Source organism: Populus nigra, chromosome 11, assembly GCF_951802175.1.
Source record: "Populus nigra chromosome 11, ddPopNigr1.1, whole genome shotgun sequence".
Taxonomy (NCBI): domain Eukaryota; kingdom Viridiplantae; phylum Streptophyta; class Magnoliopsida; order Malpighiales; family Salicaceae; genus Populus; species Populus nigra.
Window position 1 is genome coordinate 6030060 of NC_084862.1, and position 27289 is coordinate 6057348.

Consider the following 27289-nt stretch of genomic DNA (forward strand, 5'->3'; position numbering starts at 1 on the left):
TGTTACCATAAGATCTACAGAAAGTATAATACTAATGATCCTAAATGATATGAAATGATTTTCAGATTGGTTAACACGATCAGAGCTTTACCTGGAAGATACAATTTCTTGACCATATAAAATCTCCATCTCACAACTGGACAGATTTGGAGAATAATCATTTTGGACTATAAAATATGTGACCAATTTTTTAAAATTTCTCTTTAGGAGTACAGAATCTTTGTAGTCTGATCATGGACAATTCAGGATTATGGAGAGCCGGAGCCTTTGCTGATTAAGGATTAGTGTTATTAACAACAAAATCCAATGCGATTCCCTCCCTCTCTCTCTCTGTGTTTTGGTGCCCAAAGACAAACAAAATAAATCACATATCTGTGATTTCACAGCCAGTTCCTAGCTAACACACCCACCCAACCCCCCCCCCCGCTTGAGTGGCCTTTCCTTTTATCGCCAAGCCTTGCACGTTTCCTTTCCTTTCCTTTCCTTCTCTCAATTGCCATAATTATGTATACGAGCCTTCTCCCTTTCTAGGCCATTCAATACTCGATGATTTCTGGCAACAACATCAGATGATGCTTTTCTGCTAAGATTCTATTACACGTCTTTAAGCACTCAAATGTCTTGCAAGGAATTGAGAACAAGGGATGTCCTCGAGGCTTGTGGCATTGGATCCAAGCCATGTGGCGTGAGACCCACGTAGGGCCTGCTGGGCAGAACAAACAGCATTATTTGGATTGACATGACCATCATCCGAATGAATCCATTATGATTCATATATTAGATATGATATAATTCACAGATGCAGTGAGACTAAAGATTTCCTGCGTTCTCAAACGTCCTGGACTAAAGATTTTTTGTGAGAGTGATATGAGATAACTGGCCCTGAGCTTCGCATGCACGATTTACAGTCACAAATGCAAGATTTACTTCCAATTCAGAAATGCCTGAGATAAAGGGAAAATGGAGGAAGCATCTTTAAATTGGAATCCGAAACGTTCTTGCATTCTATATATATATATATATATATATATATATATATAAAGGATTTTTTATTGCTTGCAAAGCTCTAGCGTGTGAGCATGCAACAGGGTTTTTTTTTTTTTTTTTTGGAGTGAATGAGGAAATATACCGCCTCGAACGGAGTTATCTTAAGAAAACCCATAACAATAAATAAGTGAACTAGTGTGTGCCCACTGGTGTGGTGGCCGTTCCCTGCATGCATGGTAATGGGCACATTGGCCAGCCAATCTGCAACACAGATTTGCATGTGGCCTCTGTCTTCTCGAATCCATTGTCATGGATGGAACAAATTGGGAAAGGGAACTTGATGAGCTATCAAGATTGGTTGGCCATTTCTAGAATGCGTTCCAGTACAATGTACTGCACAGAAGAGAAGGAAGGAGATTACATAATTTCTGAGAACGATCAGAGCAGGATATAGGATTGCTCATTATGCCACAAAAATAGCAGCATATTCATCAATTGACACGATATATTCATCATTAATGAGTCAAGACAACAAAATTTAACTTAATACAACAGTCAACAAACTGATTAAAACAAGACTTCGTTAAATATTTTCAAAATACAACTGAATGACAGTTTACATGTGTATCTTCTCATGTAAAGTTGAAATATGAACCTCAAAGTGGTAAGCCGCATGGCGTTTTTAAGGTCCAATTGATCATTTGCATCATTTGATGCTTGCCTTCGGAATGGATGATGTACACGGCCCACCAGATGTCATAAATGGTATTCCCTTAAATGTGGCCACACCCTTATCATCCGAGAAAAGATTCTGCGCCCATGAAACACCCATTGATCAAATAATGATACTCTTAGGATTCCTATAACAAACTTTAAGGAAAGACAATAATTGCACAGCTGATGATCACAACATTAATGGCTAGGTATGAAAACCATGTATCAGAACTGTCCAATCAGCTCTTTCAAGGTAACCCAAAAACTTGACTTGAAACTTCTAGCGATTCAGAAACCATATAAAAGCAAAAACAAGCTAGAGACTAAAGTAATGACTCGCTGGTGCAAAGCATTTTACAAAATCCACAGGAAAGAAAATATGATCGGTATGTCTTATATTTCAACAGAGAGCCATATCAACAATTTGACTATTCTAAATTGCTTTTGCCATTGAAAATGCTTTTTTAGAAATAGTGTTTTTTCCATATGTTCATTGTTTGATGAATATATCATGTATTTCAAAAAAAATATGGGAGCATCAAGCATCACATCATGTAATTAATTGAACTGTTTGCAATGGGCAAAAGCAAACTGAACTGCATCATCTAACTGACTAATTCACAACCATGATTCTAATAAATGATCAAGAATTTGAATTGCAAGTGCATATCAAGAGGATGCTTGCTGAACATAAACCTATAACAAAAAAATACTTAAGCCTGAACCTCATACCGGTGTTATTTTCTCTAACTGCTTCTTTTTTGGGTTAAGAACATCTTCTGGCTTACCGTCAATCCTACATGAAGACATTTAACATTTATACATGGGAAAACATTATTGCAGTAGAAGATTTTTTATTTCTGAATAAGTAAATCAAGAGAAAATAATAGAAGATCCAGCCCAAAAAAAATGTTTGCAGTAAATAAAGGTTACACTATGATTATTGCAGCCAAATGCATGCATATAAGCCATGTATAGACACTAGGCATCACAGTTCACTATTCCTAATTTTGAGAATCATAATGGCACAGCACTTTGTCATTTAAAAGTACTTTGGCTGCCCAAAGTCAAAACAATTCCAAGACCAATGACCGGTGCCCCTCATTTTCTCTCTACTGATTTGTGAAAATGAAGTTTCTCCAACATTTACAGATTATAAGTGGGCTTATACAAGCCTGCTCCCACTCACATTTATGCCAAATGGTGGCAGTGCCATAAGTGGCAACATTGCAACAAAAAGAATGTTTTTCATTATCAAAAAAAAAAAGAATAAGAAAAGGTGCCTTGCTTCTCTAAAAGATGCATTGCTGATTATGAGAAGACAATTCAACAGTACCTTTGTAAAATCTACATAGCAGTATAGTATATTGTAGTGAGATATTCAAAGGGCATAGGTAACATTACAGGACTAGCTTGTTTTAGCTTCTTCCTCTTCGTTTTTTTTTTTTTTGGATGTGATAAAAAATTAGTGTTGAAAACCAAATAGCATTTTCTAAAGTGTAAACTACAAATTCTTGTTCCCCATAAATAATTCAAAACAGCGAAGCAGTAAGTGTCAAAATGGTTCAATTATGATGTAGTTCCATGTAATCTTTAAATACATACCCCAAGAATGACACACGTTCTCCAACTTTGGCACCTTCTGGAGGCAGCAAAGGCTCTACAACGGTGTGATCCTCATTAGATGCACAAAGGACCTGAAAAATTAGGAATTACAGAATGCATATGGACATCACTGCACTCTTCAGTCATTGCAATCTAAAAAAAAGGGGATATTCTAGTGAAATGACAAAGCACAGACATAGACATTGTAAGCAACTCATCAGGATAAACTAACACTTCAATCATAAAAAATAAAAATAAAAAGCATTCATAAAGAAAAACAACATGATTAAGGATTCAACAACATTGTTATGTAATAGCAGAAGCAAGTCATTTCAAATTCAAAATTGGCATTTTTCCAAATTAGAGTGCAAGTACCATAGAAGTTAGATGTATTGCTTTGTTCAAAAGTGTTTTACAAACTTAGCTGATATCACAAGCATCCTGACATGATTGAACAATTAGATTTTTTAAAATTTGATTTTGCTTTCCATTTGTAAGCTGTATGTAATTGATATGAACAAGTGGATCAATTAGAAGACTATTTTTTAAGCTGGATGAGTATAATAATTTTTATTTGAGATGAAACAATCACAACACAACAACCTGACCATTGTACAGTTATTTAAGATAGCATAGCTCTACCAGCAAGACAAAGTAAACTCTAACCATATTGTCCAGTTTTATTTTCTTGCAAAGAGTTTCAGGAATGAAAAGGAAGAATCTTGAAATAAAAGCGAGGACCCGGTTCAACATAGAATATAAAAGGCATTGATTAAAATGAAAATGTCAAATTAAAAGTTACCAGGCCTTCTGACATCACATCTCGTAGCTTTCCAGGTTTTACATTTGTAATCAAGACAACTCGGCGGTTCTTTACAGATGAAACAAACACCAAAGAATGCATTAGCAACTAAACTTCATAACTTCATAAAAGCAATCCAAAGAGCAGAATAAAATGAAGTGACATATTATTTAAATCAAACTCGACAAATCATCATACCGTCAAGTCATCTGGACTATAAAACTTCGCCAAACCACTGACTACCTGCCTCAATTTAGCATCTCCAATATCTATCTCCTCAACCAGTAAACTGAATCATTAATCAAAAATTAAAAATATCATATTTTCCTTCAAAAAAATGATGAAGTACAAACTCAGAGATTAAAAGAAAGGAAACTGTCAGCATACCTGTCAGCAGAGGGATGCTTCCATGCTTTGCGAATAAGGCCAACTTGTATATTCAGTAAACTGACACTTAGTTCTTTGTCTTTCTCACCTGCTTCTGTTTCAGATGGTTTCTTCTTCTCTTGAGCAGATTCTTTTTTTCCAGTAGACTTATTCTATAAGAGTTCCAAAAACACCAACATGATACTCAGCAAGAATTGCACCAAGATTAAAAATAATAGTAACAACAACAATATGCACAAAAATTGACGGCTAGGGCCGTCTCCAAGCAGATTTTAAGACCTTTAAAAAACAATTAAAAAATATCAAAAGCACTTATTAGGGATTATTGAAGTTTGACCACCCATGCACTCACTCACAATAATGCAAAGTTCGAATAAAAATGTTATCTAACCATTACAACACAAGTCAACTTGGAATAAAATGAAATAGTAAAGTCATGCAGGAGGTCAAATATAGTACAATACATTAAGTTTTCTATGCTTGTCATGAGCTGTTATCACCAGGCCAACTGCCAAGCAACTTGAGAAATACTATTGCTCGAATAAATAAACCAGGCATCATCCAGTAAAACTGTAAAATATAAAATTTACACGTGGGGAAGCTCTATGAAATCCCTTATTTATCAGTGAAGAAAGAAAACATTAACTGGTATTAAGTAAAGTCTTTTGGAGCTGTTATCACATAGTTGACATTTCTTGTGTTTATCCTGATAGTTTTCAGCAGTTCAGACCTGAGCTAGTACATGGCAGCCAAATCTTGGAATTATATCACATATTTTATCAAGATTCCATGATAAGTTTAGGGACTTAATTTTCAGTGTAAAAAAATCAAACTTAACGAAGTTAATGATAAATTATACTTTGAAAGTAAGAAAAGTTAATCGACTAATTAAAACCCAATTTTTGTTCAAATTCTAAACTTAGAGAGCTTTTGTTTCTCCAAGAAACTCATTCCTCCAACTTTAGTACTGCTAGTGCCAGGTAATTCTCCACTAATTTTCAGTTATCTCTAGCACATGCCACTGGGTTTGTTAAAACTTAAAGAGAGCATGCACACCTGTCATCAATGCAAGCATGGAAATATGTTCAAATAAACCCCTTGTGTAGAATTTTAGATGCTAGTTATGACTTCAATAGGCTGTGATTTTGCAAATTTTCTTAATTCTAATGTTTTTCCCTGCTGTCATGATGAAGCTACTCAGCATGATTCTTCATAATGACAGGACAGAGTTGTGCACAGGAAAAACAGTAAAACTACAGCCTTAAGAAGAAAGAAAAGTTTGAATACATTAATAAGTTTGAATACATTAATAACAGGTATTGAGGGGGGGGGGGGGGGGGGGGCGCTAGAAAAAGACATACCCCAACATCACTTTTCTTCGTACTTGGGTCTGCTTCTGATTTTTCTTTGTTCTTAGTGTTTTCCACGGTCTTTTTTGCATTTGTATCTATTTCTGATTTAGCATCACCTTTTATTTTCTGCAACTAGAATTAAATCAAGAACGCAGAGAAATAAGCCACTAGATGCTCTAACTCAATCAATGGCACATTAGTGTACAAAACTACAAATTACAAATCATAGTAAATTAGACAAAAAAAAAAAAAAAACCTTTGAAACAACGAAGGCAGCGATAAGACACGCAACTATTCCATTTAAAATATGAATTTACATGTTAGAATCAATAAGCTGTCCTTTCCTAAAACTTTTGACATGGGATGCACAAAGATAATATCAAATTCCCAAAACCACACAAATCAATTCCTCTTCAACCTTAAACCTTCTAGCCTTCATTTAAAAAAAAAAAAAAACAGTAAAAAAGAATGAACAGATGATGTATATTGATATCAAGATAACCTACCTGAAGTTCAAATGCACCCTTTTCTAGCAAAACCTTTTCAAATAGTTTCCCAAAGTCTACCTTGTTCTGCAAAAAAATAAAATAGGTTAACTAAACATTTTTTTAACATGAAATCAAGTACCTAATTTATTTTACAAACACAAATTTGAGAGCCGTTTATTCTTCTTTGATTGTACAACTATGGCTACCAGGTGCAGGCATGTAGATTCAAGTTCTGACAGAATTGAGAAGAAATAACAATTTTCCCAAAAACTATTCACTGTTCTTTCTATCAGCTGGATCTAGTTTCTCAATCGCATACCAAAAGCCAACCACTTGACCCCTCAGCATAAAGTTATTTAATGGTAAACATATATGTATAGTGATAAGAGTAGTCAAAGTCAAACTGCAAGCGTTTGAGGCTTTGACACTCCAAGTCAATTACATGCCACAAGATATCTGTTACTTGAATCAATAAGCTGCCAAACATGACAGGGACAACCAAATCAGACAGAAGTCCATCACACACAACATAGTAACCTAGCCAGAAACAAAGCAGCTCTCAATAGTTACATCACATAACTGGTGCCTATGCAATAGTTTGTCTCATGTCAACAGATAGCAATTAAGAAATTTTCTTTTAATACACGTCATCACCCAACTCCCATGACGTTTAAAAATATGAATATGGTCTTACCTGGATGTAATCCATCCATCTCATTACATGCACCAACTTTCCCCTCTCTAAATGTGAAAGGCCAATCTAGCAATAAATAACCAATCAAAAGTCAGAAGAATTTCAAACATGTGGGAGAAGTGTTTATCATATGATAAAACTTTTGTACAGGGAAAAAAATATATGTGTATATATGTATTTCTTGACTCTGCCGCTCTGAATTTTGAAGCCTCCACCCTTCAGATTTGAGAAGCAATAAATTCAAAAAAAAGGGCAACCAAAGCAATTTTGAGCAAAGCACAAAGGATGCAACTGATTCATGAAAGTATTCAAGTTCGCCATGCCAAGTTGTTTTAAATTGTTTTCAACAACAGAGAAGGAAAAAATGAAAATCCATGCTGCAAATAAAATTTATATATAGTAACTTTATGATTAGTGACTGGGACAACCAATGTGAAAGGATAATTTATCATGAAAGGAATAGAATGCATACCACAGATGAATGTATTGCTGAAAAAACTATAATATCAGCTTCAGAGGGTGTCAATCCATTGCCCAAAAGCACAGAATTCAGAGCCAAGTCTTTGTTCAACCCACTGAGAGCATCAAAGCATGTCGAAGAATCTATTGGAAAAATCTCTGCAAAGCTTATCCATTTCATCACCTATAACATACAATTACTTTTTTAGATCAAGAAACCAAACGGGGACCCCTAAGAGTCAAGCATGGCAAAGAGCAAGATCAGCTGTGATGCTCATAACAAACCAAAGAAACCTTACCTCCTCACTCTCTTTTGATGGGGACCTTTTTCCAGATGACATCAAAATGTTCAAGTACAAACTCTTAATATCATACTCTCCAAGGTCACCTAAAGGAGCTTCCTACATTAATCAAGTATTTTAAGCTGTTAAGTAACTATCAAATAGAATAACTCCCAAATTCAACAATGCTAAAAATATGATGTAAAATTGACCAAATCTATAAGAATTGAAACAAATAATAGGATGCATAGTCAAAACATCATATAGAAAACTTGACGAGTTTATTTGAAGTAAAAGGGCAACAAAAAAAAGTGTCAGCCAAAAAAAAATCAAGACAAAAGAAATGGGCATCAAAAGGAGCAAAAATTACCATTCCAAGCCAGGAACCTTCCTTTCTAAATACCCAGAAGAAAAGATTAGCATGCAGTTATCTAAAGAATCGTAAAGTGCATTATTTATTGATCACCAATTATCCATGCAGTAATTAAAATTTAAAGAAAAATTAAAAACAGAGATCATAGATTCTGTCAAGTAATTGAAAAGGGATTGTTGTTTAAGAGCTTACAGGAGATAAAGAGAGGTGCTTGCTAAGAGCTGATGATATTATTTGCTTTCTTTGCAAACCCATGCTTCTTCTTGCTTCTTCTCTCTTTTCCTGTGTAATTTTGCTTTGTGTTTTCGGGGGCAAGAGTGAGGTCGGGTTTCAATAGGGTTTTGGGAGGGGTTTCGTGGGCTTACAATAAATCTGGTCCATTAGTATTGCTCTCAGGACTCGTTAGCATTGTATTTCTAATTCTACCTATTTTAAAAAATAAATTATTTTTAAATTTTTATTTATTTTAAATTAATTTTTTAGATGTTATTATATCATTTTAGTATACTGATTTCAAAATAATTTTAAAAAATAAAAAAATATTATCTTGCAATATTTTCAAGTAAAAAATATTTTAAAAAACAACTATTATCATACTTCTAAACATTTAAAAAAAAACCTCTCCGAGAGTATCATCGGAAACAATGTTACTGCCAATTATATGCTTTTATAAATTAATTTTTTTTTAATGTTTTTAATTTTTTGGATTTCAAGTACTTTTTTTAAATATTAAAGCAAAAAAAAACTTTGTATTTTTTTTAAAACGAAGCAATACGGGCACATGTACCCTAAAATTCAAATATGTTTGATTAAAAAAATTAATTTATTTTTGAAATTTATATATTTTTTTAAAACAAAAAATAGGAATATATATCTTTAAAAACAATATTTATGATTCTTTATTCCTAAATTATCCTTATAAAAAATTATTAATTCTAAAATTATTTAACTAAAACATAAAAATACAAGTGATTATTATTATAATTTTAAAATCTGATTTATGTGTAAAAAAATCAACCCATGTTTATCCAAATATTTTTTTCTATAAAGATCAAAACGGCATCATTTGAACTTTTTTTTTTTAAATAAGTTTTTTATTTAGGTGTTGATTGGGTTTTACCTTACCTTACCTCACCTCACGTCACAAGTCGACATAAAATTGTGAATTAAGTTAATTAATTTTGTTTTAAGTTTGATCTAAATTCTAAATCAAGCAAGTTTAGAATTGACTTGTGAAATTAAATAGAGACAAGTTTTACTATTATTGGTAATTTCAGGACTCACAATTTATCACGAGTCACGCACCCAACACAGTCAGAAATCTCGTCCATGAGCTGCTACTACTCGCATGCTTGCGCTTGTCAACATTTGCATATTTTAGCCTTTTGTTCTCAACCACCTGTCTTCTTTTCGTGTTAGTTAGTTAGTATAGAAGTTTGAATTATAAGATAAAAGGTTGGCGCGTGTCCTTCCAAAAAAAGTGAGAAATCAAGTGGTTATATGAACACATCAGAATAAATGGTCTTAGGTAGCTTATATTCTATATCCATATATACGAGAATGGTGTTAGATATCTTAATGAATTAACTTGATTGATTTGAATTTTATTTTTTTATTAATTATTTTTTTTTAATTTTATCTTTTAATACTGAACTGATTGAAAATTAAGTTTTATGATTTATTTTGATTTGTTTTCTATGAGGTTATCACAGTCTTATGATTCAGGTCATGACTTTAACGAGTTAAATCGAGTCATTGTTTTGTGTCATTTTTTTAATCAATTTTTCAATTTTAACTCCTTCTTTCAATATTATGTTTATTAAGATTGGACTTCATGATATTTTTCAATTTAATTTTTATGAGATTATCTCAATCTCATGATATGGACGGTGGGTTTGATGGGTTAACTCGAATTTTTTTTCCTTTTGTTAATTGACTTTGTTTTTCAATTCCAACCTTTAACATTAAGTTGATTGGAAATCAAGCTTTATGATTTGTCTTTATTTGCTTTATGTGAGATTATTTTTGTCTTATGATTCAAGTCATAGGTTTTGCTAGTTAACCCAAGTTGACTCAAGTTATTTTTTATATCCTATTTTTAATTGATTTTTTAATTTTAATTTCATCATTCAACATTAAATTTACTAGGGATTGGGCTTCATAATATTTTTATTTTTTTTATAAGGTTATCTTAGTATCATAATTCAAACCTGAAGTTTGGCGAGTCAACTCGAGTGACTCAAGTTTTTTCCTTTTTTTTCTAATTGATTTATTTTTTCAATTACATCTCTCAATATTGAATTGATTGAGAATTAAAAATATAATCAAGACCACATCAAAAGTCCATTACAAGATCCAATTAGGCCAATTACAAGATCAAGGGTAAATAAGCTTAAATATATATTTAATGGGCTTGTTTAGAGTAAGCCAATGTGAATCTTAAGAAGGCTACATTTTCAACAAGTGATAATCAGATCCTGGTCAATTTAATCTATGTACAAAAAGGTCTAGTCCATCTACTTCATAGGCTAATTAATTTCAGCAGTTTGAGATTTTATTTTTTTAAATGCACAATATTACTTTAACAAGCATAAAATTAAATTTGACCTTTGGATCATGATGAGATTTTACCGAAAGATTCTAAAGGCCTTGTTTCTGTTAGGTTAAATTTCATATCAATCGGACATCGAAAATGTCTTGTGATAAGGTTCAAAAGCTATTATGCAAGATTGTAGCAGTTTCTTAGTTAATTTAGGATTCCCTTTTCTATTTTATATGAAACTTTTTTGCTATTTTTCCAGTATTTTTTTATGATATTCTTACCAAGTATAAATAAGATATTTAGCTTGTATTTGATTTTTTTTCTTACAAACTTTGCTTTCAGTAATTATTATTGTGCTGTGAGAAATTTCTTTTGCTTTGATTCTTCAAAGAACTTCTCTTAACTTATAAAAAAATTAACTAATCTAGGTGGGGTCTATTATTATAGTCTTGGTGACTCGGTATAGGATATCATTGTGTCAAATTCAATTCACAAATTAACTCACCTTTTCTTCTTTAGGTTTAAACGGCGCGTCGTTTAGGGTTTTTTATCTGGGATTGGAAAATTTTAATAATGCTCCTATTCTTCCAAATTTTTTTAATAGATTCCAATTTTTTGGATGAAAATGAAGTTTTTCATGCGCAAATGAGAAAAGCAAGTTATTTTTTTGTTTTTATTTTAGTTCTCGTACTTTAATTTATTTTTCATCCAATATATTTCAACTCTATTTCATTAAATTGGTTTCTATTTTAATGATGAAATTCTATAAAAAAGGTTGAATTCTCGAACATTAAATGAAACAATGAAATTAAAAATGAAAAAAGTTTAATGAAAAAAAATATTACATATAATGAACTGTGATACCGAGCACATAAACATTCATTAAAAAGTTTTTTAATGTACTGTATGATATTTAGTTAATATGAGCAGTTTCATTAACAAATTAATATTATCAAGGTAACAATAATTTTTTCTTGAGGTAAAATTGAAAATATTGAAGAGTGTATGATTAAAGAATGACAATCATTGGACCCCACCACAAAGCATTAAAAACCATATATTCCCCGATCCAATTTACCAATGTTTCTCGAAGAAAAAGAAATTCCTGCTAATAGCACCATAGCAGACAGACTGTGCATTTTGACAAATACACTAGCTCAGACCCTCTAGGGTAAAAAAGACAGCAGGTAAAAACAAAAAAAGAAAGAAAACAGTGTCGTTTTATTGTCTGGCTTTATTTCACCTAGAGAATAGCGAAGCCAATTTCAATTCGGAGGGAGGACACGTATCCCTTTCTTTTTGCCCTTTTGAATATTTTTATCATTCGTGCAAACCACAGCAGCTTTAACAGCATGGGCAACTGCTACAAGAAAATTCACAGTATGGGCAAGTCGATATAGACAATTCCCATTCCTAGCACCCCTCCAACGTTCTTCTTTCTTTTGCATCATTTTTTTTTAATTATTAATATAGATATTTAAATTAGGTTGCGTCCATCTTAATTAATCTTACGAGTCCTGAAATTAATGGCCATGTAAGTCTCCGGTGGTCCTAAAAAGACTCGAACTTATGACTATTAGAAATCAAACTCAAAATCTAATCAGTTAAGTTACCTCTCATAATTGTATTATTGTAATTTTTTTAATTACAAAGGAGATGCTGGAACACCAGATTTTATAAACAGAGGAGATTTTACTGTGACTCAATTCCATTCTTCAATTCAAATTAATGGTATATATTTTTTAATTTGATCTTTATTATTTTGATTTTTAATTTTTTTTCTTGGTCTTTTTGGAAAAAAATATTATTCTTTTCAATTTCACCTCAAAATATTTATTTTTTTATGTCGATGATAACCCCTATTCTTTTAATTTTTTTCTGAATATTTTACTAAATTGATTTTTTTTTCAATTCCAACATTCAATTAAATATAAGATTTATTTTTTTTATTTTAATTTTGATCATTATTTTTTAAATTTTTTTTGACAATTGAATTTTTTTTCAAATTTCATCTTCCAATATTTAACAGATTGAGAATTCAACTTAATGGTTTTTCTAGATTGAGTTTTTCAGATCTAATAACTAAAGCCATGAGTTTGAAACGAGTTTTTTTAAAAAAGCTTTTATAATTCTTTTTATTTTTTTATCGGGTTATTCAAATCTTATAATTTACCCGATAAAATTAACATTATATTTTAGGTTAGTTCAATATTACTTATATATTAATTATAGATTTGTCGTGAAGTTTTAGTATTTTTTTACTCCATTTTAGCATATGAACACGGGTACCAAGGCTAGTACTTTATAGGAGTAGTGTCATTGCAAAGCTTGCAACATACATTTTATGTCATTTTCTGCGGCATCAGTGGTCGCAATCTGATCTACACGGCATTTTTCAAAGGTCAAAACAAGGTCTCCCTCGGGAAGTCAAGCTTTGTGTCTTAAAAAACACATTTTTTTACATGAGTTGTAGCTATTGTGGGAAGACGATTAGGTCCATGTTCTTGTCTTCTGCTGGAGGTAGGAACAACGCATACGATTACAGGCCGTTCATTTGAAATAATATTGAAAAAAAAAAAAAACTGAAGATACCACCAGCCATATAGTAAGTTCCAAGCTTGCCAATAAGTCAAACCATGGCAGTTTATGTGATAAGACAATGTTCCACATGCATAGTCTCGAAAAGGTCCGATGGACAAGCTGTAGAGTATAGAACTACATTTTTCTTTTAGTAACTAGAGAATTGAATAATTGTTATGTGATATGCTGCGAGGTGGATTAAAAAATAATTAGCATGAAAAAAATCTAAACATTACAAATATTTTTATAGTAAAACAAATTGAGTGAAGGTTGACTTGATATAATCCAATAAACTTGACGAGTTTAAAGACAATTGGTGTAAACTTAGTTTGACTCGTAAAACTTTCAAGATTTTTTTTAAAAAAATATTGAGATAATAACATATTGAATTTATCTAGATCAATCTAATAAATTCACATCTCTAATCATGAGATTATGATAACTAAAAAAAAAACAAATCAAAATAAATTATAATATTTAATTCTCAATCAACTCAGTATTAAAAGATTAAATTAAAAAAAATAATTTTTTTAAAAAAATTTAACTCGATTCAATCCAAGTTAACTTGAAAAACATTGTGACTCAGATAATAAGAATATAATAACTCTATATAAAGAAAATTAAAATACATTATGAAACTCAACTCTTAATCAACCCAATATTAAAATGATGAAATTGAAAATAAAATTCAATTAACAAAAAAAGGACTCAAGTCAACCTAATTTAACCCATTAAACATATAACCCAATTCATGAGACTAAGATAACTTGATAGAAAGCAAACAAAAAAAATAACATGAGTCAACCCACCAAACATGTGATCATAGTCATAGAGATGAGATAACCATGTAGAAAGCAAATTAAAAAAAAAATAATGAAGCATAATTTTCAATCAACCAAAATAAAAAGTTGTTGAAGGCTTAATATCACTCTGTTATGGACACTGTCCCATTATAAAAAAGAGTTCACCAAGAGAATTATAATGGTACTATGAAAGGTTGCACGACGATACTGAAAAAGGCCTTATGCACCGTTAGAGCAACAACTTGTAGAGCAAACAAAAAAATATATCATGAAGTAAGTATATCATGCTTATATTTAACCAATTAATTTAATTTAATTCAAAAACAAAATTTCTTTGAAAGAAGCTAAACTTAACAAAGAATGACAAATAAAAAAACTCGTGATAACCCGAGTCATTTTTAAAATTAGTAAAAAATCCTATAAAAAAACAAATTAAAACAAATAACGTAGCTCAATCTCCAACTGAATGAATTATAAATGATAAAATTAAAAAAACATGAGTTTTTTTTAAAAAAAAAGAAGAAGCAAACTTGAACGAATATCCTAAACATGGATTAATCTCTCAAATTTGCAACGCGTGAAGTCCTAAACTCAATCTCAATCAAAAAGCTCAATTCCAACTAATTTAATGTTGAATGATAAAATTAGAAAAAAAATTGAATTGGAAAAATTTTCTAAAGTAAAATAAAATAACAATCAAAATAGTGAGGATCAAGTTTGATAAAAAAAATCTTGAAGGAGGATAAAATCGTAAAACAAATTCAAAATTTAAAATTATGTCAAATAAAATAATTAATAAAAAAATAAATATCAAATTTACATATGAAACAATTGAAAGATGATGAAATTAAAAAAAAATCAATTTTATAAATTATTTCAAATAAAAATAATAATAATAAAAAGAATAGAGACCATAACTATATTTAAAAGAAAAATAAATTGAATGACTGCTTTAAAAACTTGAAGGGTGAGGCATGAAGATCAATGAAGAGAGAAAAAAAAAATTATTACTACCAAACATGAGGTCTATTGATCACAAGGGTTGCCCAATAATAAAGGGACAGTCGAGATAATTCGAAGACATTCTAGAAGTCAGAGTCAGAGTTTGGTTGTCGGGCGTCCCTCAAAGAGCTTGATAACACAATCTATATGTTGAAGTGTGCAATGCATGCATAATTATTTTTTTAATAATATTTAAATTTATTAAAATATTAAATTATTCCTTAATCAATTTAAATATAACTAAAAAAATCCACCATGAATGTCCAAAAATTTATTGTATTCTCATTAATTAAATCTTGGTTTTAAAAATAATTTAACCTTTCTGCTATGCTAAAAAAAAAAAAGTTGAAAAGACATGTATGTCCTCAATCAAGTGAAAAAATTGTTCTACCTCCAATAACCGGTCAAATAAAATTTCTTAGAAAATCAAAACAGTAATTTCTTAGACTTGTACAGCCTCCTTAGTTTTTTTTTTTGGTTAGTGATACGGTGTAAGTGATTAAACCTGAAGTGAAGTGAGACACGTTGACCAACCAGAATTTGTGGTTACGTGGACTTAAAATGTATGTGCAGGTCACAGTGAAATGTACTTGCTCAAGAAGCAAGGCAGGCACATACTCCAGACCCACCACCTGCCCTTTGACTGTCAGATCAGACGGAATGGAGACACTTATCTGGATTGAATATCTGGCCCAACAAAAGAAAAAAAGAGGGAAGCTTCAAATAGGTCCCCCAACTATTTATTTTAGCAGTGTTACCCTAAAATTTTCCTAAATTCATCAACGCTGCCTCAACTAATAGTTTTAACTATATAATTGTCCGCGCTGCCTCACAGGTTAAACAATTTGTTTTTTTAAATGTGAAAAAAAAATGTTCATATGCTATCAACGTGTATTCCTATAGCATGAAAAAAATAATAATTATTAACTTAGAATCCAACTAAATTAGTTAATTTTGGGTTAGAATGATTATTTTTTTTTCTCTAAATTGGGTGGATGACATGTGTCCGCTAATTTTTTTTTTTTTTAAAAAAATACACAATACATTATATGTAAACTTAGTTTTTACTCATTAAAGATGAAACTAATTTCTAACTTCAAAAACTCTAAATATTGGTTAAAAAATATCAAATCAAACAGGAAAAAAAATCTTTCTCTTGAACCCGATCAACCCAACAACTAGAAACCTAAAAAAACTTCTATAAAACTCCTCCCGTAAAGAGGAACACTTTAACACTAAAATTTAACAATTTTTATCATCGAAATCCAACTAACTAACCCTTCTCTTTTATTCATTATTTCTGATGATTCTTTTTTTCTTTTCTATCAAACTCAAAGATTGAAATGTAAACAAGTTTTGGATAAAATCATTTAATTGCAAAACTATAGGGACTATTTTTTTTAACACCCCAAGGAAAAATTAAGCAAAAAGGCAGTAACACCATTTTCTTTCAAGAAAGGACTCCTATTATTTCTTTGTTTTAATTTTGGTTCCTCATTTTCAATCTTTTTTAAACAACGAAATCAATTTTTTTTTTATGAAATCAAACACCGACCTAATTTTAAGAATTTTTTTGAGATTGAGATAACAATATAAAAGTTAGATAAAGAAAAATTATCAACTTCAAGTCTTAATCGACACAACATTAAATAATGAAATTGAAAAGAAAAAAATTAATGATTGAAGGAATAAAAAAGAAAAAGAACTAGAGTTGACACAATATTTTTTAAAAAACAAAAAGGGCGACCATTTGTTTTTGTCTCAATTTTGGTCCTCTCATTTTTAATCTCTTGTCAATAATTGAAATCGAATTGTTTTTTATGAAATTCAAACAAAAATCCAATGTCAGGGTATTTTTTGAGATCATAATAATCACATAAAAAAACAAATCATCAATAGGATATTTTTTGAGACCGTAATAATTACATAGAAAAACAAATCATCAACCTCAAATCTCAATCAACAAATCATCGAAAAATGTATGATGCTTTGAGGGTAATATTGCTTAAATAGGTAGTTGGGGACGTAATTGAAGTTACCAAGAACGAATGATGCTAACCAATCGACCTCCTCCTACTTGTACATACTTGCTTGCATTGCAAATTGACACCACATTCAGCACTGGTTTTTCGTTTTTCATAAGAATGATCATTAAGTTCTTGAGAAATCTGGTTTAGTTGCTTTCAAGGAAACGGCATCCCTCATAATTTTACTCTTGACCAAGATCTCTAGCCTGTCCAATGGTGTTAGGTGAACATTCGCCTTTTTTTTTCCCCAGGCAAAATGATGTGAGATTCGCCAGAAAACCATCAAGCATTCTTTAATCCACATGCATTTCAGTCACAGTTTTTTCTTCAATGGTTCTAGGGTTCATGCCTTTCGGGTCTTGAAAAATGGGTTGCCAGCCCAGACCACTCCACATAACAACAGGGAAGAAGCTGGTTTCCAAGAGCAAAATCAATCTCAAGAAGAGAAGTTCCATGAGTGACTGCATGCAAGAGTGAAGACACATTAACTCAGCAAGGAAAATGGAGGATGACAGGAGCCAGGAGGGGAGGGGACCCTCCTGTGGATCGTGGGCAGTGGGATTTAAGAAAAGCTTGTAAAGCAGAAGTTATGTCGCTCTCAGCCCTTCTGCAGTGTGCAGTAGCAGCAGCACCTCACAACCTCCTTTATTACACAACCCACCATTCCACCTACTCTCCTTTATTGCTTTTTTCTCTTTCTTTGCTTTTCCCATGGCTGCCTATTTGCCTCAACCATCTCTTCGGTCTTTTATTAGCTGAAAGGGAAGTCCCATTGCCTCTTTTATGTCCTCGAGATTTGGATGCATGTTTTCGTTCTGTTTACATGGAAGCCATTTTTTGTTTTGCTTCTTTCGCCGAAGAAGACTGCGTCTGCATTTTGCTCCGTTTCGACCAAGGGACGCAGGAGGAAATTGCTGTCCTAGATTCTCTCTCAATCTGCCAGAATTATTACAGCATCTATAGTATACATTACATTACATTACATTAAAATAAAAAAGAAAAGGGATAAATTAATTTTTTTTTTAAAATAGGGATAAATTGAGGAAGTGTTTAAGAGTCTAGGAAATGTTATTTTTTAAAGTATTTTTTTAGTTTGAAAATATATTAAAATAATATTTTTTTATTTTTAAAGAATTAATTTTAATTTTAATATATTAAAACTATTTAAAAAATAAAAAAAATTAATTTTTTTAAAAAATATTATTAAAATGCAAAAACAAATATACCCTTTAAACAAAAATGGGCTAGCTAGTCATAATCATCCATTCAGAATTTTTCTAAAGCTTTTTTGTTTTCTAACAGTGAAAAGGACTACGTGTAAAAGCCACGTAGGACAGCCCATCCACCTAATGTAAAGAGACACGTGTCCATAAACCTCATTAAATAGCCCCCACCTGCTAACTTGGTCCACTCTCTCTCTTCTCTTTCCCGTTAATAAAAACGCCAACTTCATTACGAGTCTCTCTCTCTCTCTCTCTCTCTCTCTCTCTCAGTATCCACAGCTCAAACACCAACACACCCCTTAACCAAACTCTCTCTCTCTCTCTCTCTCTCTCTCTCTCTCTCTCTCTTCCCTGTCCGTCTTGACGGCAACTCTCACCGGAACCCTAACTTTTTCACCGGAATCTGGTGAACCATCTTCAGCGTTCACTCAGCTTCAAATGTGCTAGCTTTTTGCAACTTATTTTGTTCTCAGATCAACTGTTTGCTTGCTTCAAGTTTTTATCCTTTTCTTCTTTGTGAGACTTGAACCCTAAAAGTTGTTGCCTTGTGTAGGAACACTTCTGGGTTTTGGTCACTAGGGAGAAATACAACGTAAGGAGTTTTTGTGATAAAGGGGTGTCTCATTTTGCTGAATTTAATCCTTCTTTGTCTATTCTAGTTGTCTCTCCTCTTGGAATCTAGCCGTTGGAAAGAAAAGAAAAGAGCCCATTTTTTCCACTTTAAGCCAAGAATATATCACTGGTTTTTCTTAGCTTTCCCTTTGTTTTCTATCCCCATCTAAGTTTCAATGGGTTGTAGTGCCTTTTGAGTTTCTTGATCAGAATTAGCAATGTTAAGGGCAAAAGAGTTGCTAAGCTTATTAGTGTTCTTGGTTTTAGCTTTTCAATGTGTGAGATCCCTTAATCCATCATTAAATGATGATGTTTTGGGTCTGATTGTGTTTAAAGCAGACCTTCAAGATCCAATGAGAAAGCTCTCATCTTGGAACCAAGATGATGACACTCCCTGCAACTGGTTCGGTGTCAAATGCAACCCGAGATCCAACCGGGTTGCTGAGCTCACTCTTGATGGGCTCTCTCTATCAGGTCGGATCGGCCGTGGCCTCTTACAGCTCCAGTTCCTCCACAAGCTCTCTCTATCAAGGAACAACCTTACTGGTAGCATCGATCCTAACCTTACTCGCCTTGAAAACCTTAGAATCATTGATTTGAGTGAGAACAGCCTCTCCGGGACAATATCGGAGGACTTTTTCAAGGAATGTGCGGCTTTGAGAGATCTTTCTTTGGCTAATAATAAGTTTTCAGGGAAGATTCCAGGTTCTTTGAGCTCATGTGCTAGTCTCGCATCTATAAACTTGAGTTCGAATCAGTTTACTGGGTCTTTGCCTGCTGGGATTTGGGGTTTGAATGGATTGAGGTCACTTGATTTGTCTGGTAATTTGCTGGATGGTGAGATTCCCAAAGGGATTGAAGATTTGAACAATTTGAGGAGGATTAACTTAAGCAAGAATCGGTTTAATGGGGAGGTTCCAAATGGGATTGGAAGCTGTTTGTTGTTGAGGTCTGTTGATTTCAGTGAGAATATGCTTTCTGGGCACATTCCAGACACAATGCAGAAGCTTGGCTTGTGTGATTATTTGAGTTTGAGTAGCAACATGTTTACTGGCGAGGTTCCAAACTGGATTGGTGAACTGAATCGCCTGGAGACTTTGGATCTTTCTGGGAATAGATTTTCGGGTCAGGTTCCAATTTCAATTGGGAAACTTCAATTATTGAAGGTGTTGAATTTTTCTGCAAATGGTTTAAGTGGGAATTTGCCAGAATCTATGGCCAATTGTGGAAACCTTTTGGCTTTGGATTTTAGCCAGAATTTGCTGAGTGGTGACCTTCCTACGTGGATTTTTGGTTCAAGGTTGGAGAAAGTTTTGCATTTGGAGAATAAGCTCAGTGGAAAATTTAGCTCTGCTCCAAAGCTTCAATTCCTGGATTTATCACACAATGATTTTTCTGGCAAGATTGCATCTTCCATCGGGGTTTTAAGCAGCTTGCAGTTCTTGAATCTGTCAAAAAACTCTCTCTTTGGTCCTGTTCCGGGAACTTTTGGAGATTTGAAGGAATTGGATATTCTTGATTTGAGTGATAACAAGCTAAATGGTAGCATTCCTACGGAAATTGGAGGAGCTTTTGCTTTGAAGGAACTGAGACTGGAGAGGAACTCACTGTCGGGGCAAATCCCAGATGCAATAGGGAACTGTTCTTCATTAATGGCTTTGTAAGCTCTCTTTGATCTATCTGTTTTGTTTTTTGTTTTCTTATCCTTGTTCAATTTGGTAGCCTAGAGTTAGATAAGTTCATAAATCTTGTTTCAATTTCTCTTTATCAAACTGTTAGAAACATATTTTTCTGCGCTGGTAAGATCTCAAATTCTTCATAAAACACGACAGTTGCTGCTGTAGATACCTTTATTGTTAGGGTTGGTGGTGTTTAAGTTTGAAGATTATACAGTCTCTAGATTATGATTTTGGACTCTACCAATTATTTGTTAGAATTTGAATTTGTAGTTGCTTATTGCTTAAAAGGATGTGATACTTTCGTTGTGTTTCATTGTTATATGATGTCTACATTCTAAAACACGAAAAGATCCTTGTCCTTTGACCTTTGCTTCTCTTTTCCTGAAAATTTAATATTGGTTGAAGCTGGCATAATGTTTTCATTAGTTTAACAAGCTTTCTCATTCTTGTTTTTCTGTTTCTTTCAATGATGTAGAATCCTATCCCAAAACAACTTGGCTGGAACAATACCTGCAGCAATAGCAAAACTTGGAAACCTAAAAGATGTGGACCTGTCTTTAAACAGCCTCACTGGCAGCCTACCCAAGCAGTTGGCAAATCTTCCCAATCTCATCTCCTTTAACATTTCCCACAACAATTTGCAAGGTGAACTACCTGCAGGAGTTTTCTTTAACACCATATCACCTTCATCTGTCTCTGGAAATCCATCCCTTTGTGGGGCTGCAGTCAATAAGTCTTGCCCTGCAGTCCTTCCCAAACCCATTGTTCTCAATCCAAACTCTTCTTCTGATTCTACTCCGGGCTCACTTCCTCAAAATCCTGGTCACAAAAGAATCATTCTAAGCATATCTGCTCTCATTGCCATTGGTGCTGCTGCTGTCATTGTTGTTGGTGTGATTGCCATCACCGTGCTTAATCTCCGTGTTCGGTCATCAACATCTCGATCTGCAGCTGCTCTCACGTTATCCGCGGGTGATGGCTTTAGTGATTCTCCTACTACAGATGCCAACTCTGGAAAACTTGTCATGTTTACTGGAAAGCCTGACTTTAGCACAGGAGCACATGCTCTGCTCAACAAGGATTGTGAACTTGGGAGAGGTGGGTTTGGAGCAGTCTACCAGACTGTCCTCAGAGATGGTCATCCTGTTGCAATCAAAAAGCTCACTGTCTCGAGTCTTGTCAAGTCTCAAGAAGATTTTGAAAGAGAAGTTAAGAAATTGGGGAAAATCAGGCACCAAAACCTTGTGGCACTTGAAGGTTATTACTGGACTCAATCCTTGCAGCTTCTCATATATGAGTTTGTCTCTGGTGGTAGTTTGTATAAGCATCTGCACGAAGGATCAGGCGGTCATTTTCTGTCATGGAATGAGAGGTTCAACATAATTCTAGGGACTGCAAAAAGCTTGGCTCATTTGCATCAGTCTAACATTATTCACTACAACATAAAATCAAGCAATGTCCTTCTCGACAGTTCAGGTGAACCGAAAGTAGGTGATTTTGGCCTAGCAAGGCTGTTGCCAATGCTAGACCGTTATGTTTTAAGCAGCAAAATTCAGAGTGCGCTTGGCTACATGGCACCAGAATTTGCCTGTAGAACAGTAAAGATAACTGAGAAATGCGACGTGTATGGTTTTGGGGTTTTGGTTCTGGAGATTGTTACTGGCAAGAGACCTGTCGAATACATGGAAGATGATGTGGTTGTGCTTTGTGACATGGTTAGAGGAGCATTGGAGGAAGGCAGGGTGGAAGAATGTGTTGATGGGAGGCTCATGGGGAATTTCCCAGCAGATGAGGTGGTTCCAGTTATGAAGTTGGGTTTGATTTGCACATTGCAAGTTCCATCAAACCGGCCAGACATGGGAGAAGTAATTAATATATTAGACCTGATCAGATGTCCTTCAGAGGGACAAGAGGATTCAGGGTGAACATGAATCATATTAAGAAATTAAGAGATGGGATTTATAACGGGGTTATCCGGGGAAAAGGAATCCGGTTTATTCAATTAATCAACGAGGAGAAATTCAGTTGTTGGGAGTTCTTTTTTCCTTTTGTTTTGTATTGGTTCTTCTCCTGAATTGTTTTTAGTTTATGTTTGTGGTTTCTTCTCGATGTTACTGTTAGATTACCGGATTCCTTTTCACCGGGCTCTAATATAGGACCCCTTTGGATATCGTGTTGCTCGGTTGTTACTAATTCTTCTGTACTGCATTTTGTATCGTGATTTTGTTTCTAGTTGTGAGCTGATAGTAGAATTGGTTCCTAACTAATTTCACATCTTTAGCTCATGACACTTAAGTGCATTCGAGGTGTTTTTGAACTCTTTGGTTGAACTCGTATAGTTGTTTTTCCTAGCTACAAGTCTTGCTTTGATATCGATAGCAGACCAATGCCTTTTTTCGGTCTTGTGGTTTGGTGTTGTGCTTTCAAGCCTTAGTGACCAGCTATTGAATCATCTCCCTGAAGAAAAAATGCCACATCAGTAAGAGAAGTGGGCAAAAAAGTTGCTCTTCTAGTTCAAGCATCGGTCCCAGCACAGTAGTAGGTAGCATCTTCAAGAGATATAAATAGCAGAATGCAGATCCCTTGCATATGTAAGGAACCCCTGTTGGTGCGGACAAAGCTGTGACTGTGCTAACAAAGAAGTAGCTCCCCATCTCTGCTTGTGCCTGCTCTTTGTGGTTATAGTTTTGCACTGTTCTTAATCCCAATCCCACCTGACCCGAAGATAGTAAAATCCATTAAGGCTAATCCCGATTCTTACAGTGCAGGAGAGGTCAGCAGGTTGATTGAATAAATTCACAAGTTTTTCTTATTTTCTTGTACTTGGCAAAGGGCAAATATGACTCTCAACATCCCGAATAAAGAATGCTTGTTTCGCTTAGTATCAATATCATGTGTTACCAATGATAGCAAGGGTGGAGGCATTAAAATGCTTTCTTTACAAGTCAAAAGTGTCCTAGAGACCCCAAGGACTCGAAAAGATTCTTAGCACCCACTTTGAAGCAAGTAATCTTAGTGCTCAATTGAATAACAGGAAGAGGCACAGGAAAACCTAAAAAAAAAGACAAAAGGGAAAGGTAGGGCAACAGCTAGAAAGAAGCAAGGCCCTAGAAAAAAAGAGTGTCAAGGTATGGGAATAGAATATTGCAGCACAAGATGATGCTGTCGGAATAGAAGCATTCTTTTTAAAATGTTGGATTTTGACAACCAATGCCTTCAGTTGTTCATAATCAACTTTGTTTAAATGGGTTATTTGTTCCTTTCCTCTTGGACTTGTCTTCATTTCAACACAGCTAATCTCACATGGGGCTTAACCTTTTCTTCCATTCCTTTACCCCTTCTCAATAACCGCGATGCACCTTTAAACACACCCATCTTTCACCCTCTGGGAAGAACAACCTTTTCTCGTACAAATTTGGACAGCCATGTGCAGAGCATAGGAACCAGTGTGCTGTCCCTACTCTGCTAGTGGAGTCAGCCTTAAGGTTCTATAAATGATGCTGGGCCCAAGAGAACCACCTCATGCTCATAGGAACACTTTTTTATCTTCAAGCAGCAGCGCATGGGGTCCTTCACAATCCTGTTTCTTGTCCAAGGATGGAATATCTAAGCCTCTTGGCCATGGAAGTGACAGCTTGAAAATCCCACTTCTTCTTTTCTTGCTGTACTTGTGAATTGCCTTACCACAGTATCTCCATTATCAAAAGATGTCTGTTTAGTATTATCATACATGCACATGCAGCCCATCCATACCCTTCCACGCTTAGCTACCTCTGCCCTAGGCACTGCTTCTTTTCGTTTGCTCCTCCAATCGAGGCTCCAATCTTACCTTTATTGTAAGGGTGTTTAATTTAACAGCAACGAGTGGCAGCAAAACCATCATATCCTGTAATCTATGGAAAAGCAATAAAACAAAATACATCAAAAGAGCAGAAAGCATCATTTTGTTGAGACACGCATATAAAATATTTTGCACTTCCATGGCCTGCATTTCTAATTCAACAGTAATGTTTTGTTTTGTTGGTTAGTAAATATATTTCTTAAGCTATTTATATAATTTATTTATGATAAATTTTTATCTAGTTGTTTAACTATTTATAATTATTTATTATCAGAAATCTGATTATATTATTGACACTCATATAATATATTTTAAAACAAATTCAAAAAATTATAGTTTTCGTATGAAATGGTTAATCTATTTATATAATTGAATTAATTAGCCTGACTAATATTCTAAAGCACAACAATGTAAAAACATGTTATTTTATCATTTTTTAAATAATATTATTCTATCAAAATGTAAAAACATGCTATATTCCTAATCTTTTTTTTAAAATAATGTTATTATGTGAATATACATGATTGGATTGCTACGTGGGAAGTGCCCTTTTCAACAAATGCTCACTTGACATGAAGTGGGATTTTGCAGCTTTTACAGAAACTATCGTCCAAGAGTTTGAAGAAAATAAGGTGTCCAAAGCCATCATCAGTAAAACTTCTTAAAAGCAAAAGAATTTGTTAAATGTCTAATTTAATTTAAAATTTTAAATTATTAGGTGAAATTTTAAATATAATTTATATTATTTTAAATATATTTTTTAAGTGAAAGTTATTTGAATTTGAAATTTGTACAAATTTATACTACCTTGTATTTAATTTTTATCAAATAAATAAGAATGATGAAATTCAAACTCATGAATCTTAAAAAAAAAATGCTTTTACTATTGTTTTTTTCTCAATTGCTGCTACTTTTCTATTAATGTTATATGATGTTAGAGCTATTATGAATTGTAAGGTTGTTGATGCTGATGAGAAAGGGTCCGTTGAAGTGAGTGTTCATTAGTTATAGTCAGAATTCGGTCGATAGGTTGAATAGTAGGAGATTCAAGATACTAGTGTTTTTCTTCTTTTTTTTCCTTTTTTTTCCTTTTTTTTAATAGTTATGTATTATTTTTTCAATAGTGCACTCTCAATTTTTATATGTCTTCTATTTTTATTGCATGTGATTCTATGCAAAATAGGAAAAACTAAAATAAAAAAAATATTTTTAGGCAATTAAATTGTTTCCTAATTAATTAAATTTTCTCTTCTTAATGTGTAGTATCTCTTTCAATAATTTTTTAATTTTCATTGATCCTCCAATTTATTTTCTTTTCCTCTTTTATATAATCTCCCATTATTATTTTAGTTCCTAATCACCTTAGTCTCTTGTACTTTTTTCCTTTTCTTTTACTCCCTAAACTCATTTTTCTTTATATATATATCATAAAAAATAAAAATAAATAGAAAAATTAGGGGTAAAAAATAGGTTATGAAAACTTCATTTTCTTTACAATATTTACGACATAAAAACATTATAGAATTCAATGTCCTTTGAATTTGTATAATAAGTTTTTAAATGAAAAAAAAAGATAACACAGGAAAATCAAAATGGATCCCAATTATTAGGTGATAAACCTTAACATGAAATCTAAATGAGTTTAAATTATTTGGTGTCCAATCTTAGAATCAACTCTGAAAGGAATTTAAACTGATTCAAATTGTTAGGTTACCAACCCTCAATATGAGAATTAATAAATGAGTCTAAATTGTTAGTTGATCAACCGTCACATGAGAATTTTAAAACGAGTCAAAATTATTAGGTAACTAATTTCGACATGAATTTTTTTAAAAATAGATTAAAATTATAAGGTGACCAACAATGTTATGAAATTCTAAAAAATGGTTAAAATTATTAGATGACCAACCTTAATATAAAAAAAAAGGGTCAAAAGAAAATTGTCATCAGACTAATGAATTTAACTTTGAAATGAAGTGCTATTTGAAAGAAGATTGCCATCGGATTAGTTGATTTCTTAAGATAAAAGTGCCATCAGATTGGTAAAAGAAAACTATCATCGAATTGGTGGATTTTTTTAAAAGGAAGTTACCACCGGATTAATGGTTTTTAAAAGGAAAAGTTCATCGGGATGAATTATTTGGCTTTTTAAAAGGAAGTTGTCGCTAGATTGGTGATCCTTAAAGGAAAATGACATCAAATTATTGGGCTTCTTAAAATGAATATGCCATCAAATTGGTTAGTTTTTTGAAAAATAAAAGTTGCCATGAATGAATAAGGTTCTTTAAAAATACTATTATGACTGATAAGTTTAAAAGTGATCAAATCGAGAGAGGTAACTAACCTTGTTATGAAATTTATTAATGGTGGGTCAAAATTATTAGGTGATCAATCTTAACATGAAATTTAAAATGAGTTTCCTTAATGAAATGTGCGAACTTTCTCGCATCATTTTAAACCTTTATTGTAGATAATACAATTGACCACAATATTAGGCTCGCTTATTCATTTAAATTTGATTTCTAAGCAATTAAGTTATAAGGCTTTTTATGTTTGATGTTGTCAATGGTTTTTATATTTGAAGTTTTATTTGCCCCCCAAAATTACCTTTAAAAGCAGCTTAAGTATATTTATTCCTCTTTGCTCACTTTTCATCATAACAAAACTATTTCCTCTACCATTCAATACTTATGATAAAGTTCTCCAAATTATCATTTATCTATTGTCATTTTCATGGATTTATATAAACAAAATTACACCCCTCAGTTAATCTAGCAATGTTTTTTTTTTTTGAAACCAACGTGAGACATATATGCATTGTTATCATCATTTTTATCA

The 27289-nt window shown here is 32.8% G+C and overlaps 2 protein-coding genes across 4 annotated transcripts; one reads left to right on the plus strand and one right to left on the minus strand.

The window, feature by feature from the left end:
- Window positions 1-1412: 1412 nt before the first annotated feature.
- LOC133706315 (uncharacterized) lies at window positions 1413-8493 on the minus strand. 3 transcript variants are annotated; one of them, XM_062131820.1, is made up of 12 exons: window positions 8335-8493; window positions 7788-7889; window positions 7502-7672; window positions 7030-7095; window positions 6354-6419; window positions 5857-5973; window positions 4496-4647; window positions 4307-4397; window positions 4109-4177; window positions 3307-3398; window positions 2434-2497; window positions 1413-1798 (listed from the first exon to the last, which is right to left on the minus strand). In XM_062131820.1, exons 1-12 carry the CDS (start codon window positions 8395-8397, stop codon window positions 1694-1696), a joined length of 1158 nt encoding a protein of 385 aa, XP_061987804.1. In that variant the 5' UTR covers window positions 8398-8493; the 3' UTR covers window positions 1413-1693. The 3 variants fall into 3 exon arrangements, with proteins under 3 accessions (XP_061987804.1, XP_061987803.1, XP_061987805.1); XM_062131819.1 differs by having other exon boundaries at window positions 5857-5979; XM_062131821.1 differs by lacking the exon at window positions 5857-5973.
- Window positions 8494-18541: 10048 nt separating this feature from the next.
- LOC133706366 (probable LRR receptor-like serine/threonine-protein kinase IRK) lies at window positions 18542-22780 on the plus strand. The gene is made up of 2 exons (XM_062131892.1): window positions 18542-20591; window positions 21086-22780. Exons 1-2 carry the CDS (start codon window positions 19150-19152, stop codon window positions 22533-22535), a joined length of 2892 nt encoding a protein of 963 aa, XP_061987876.1. The 5' UTR covers window positions 18542-19149; the 3' UTR covers window positions 22536-22780.
- Window positions 22781-27289: the final 4509 nt, after the last annotated feature.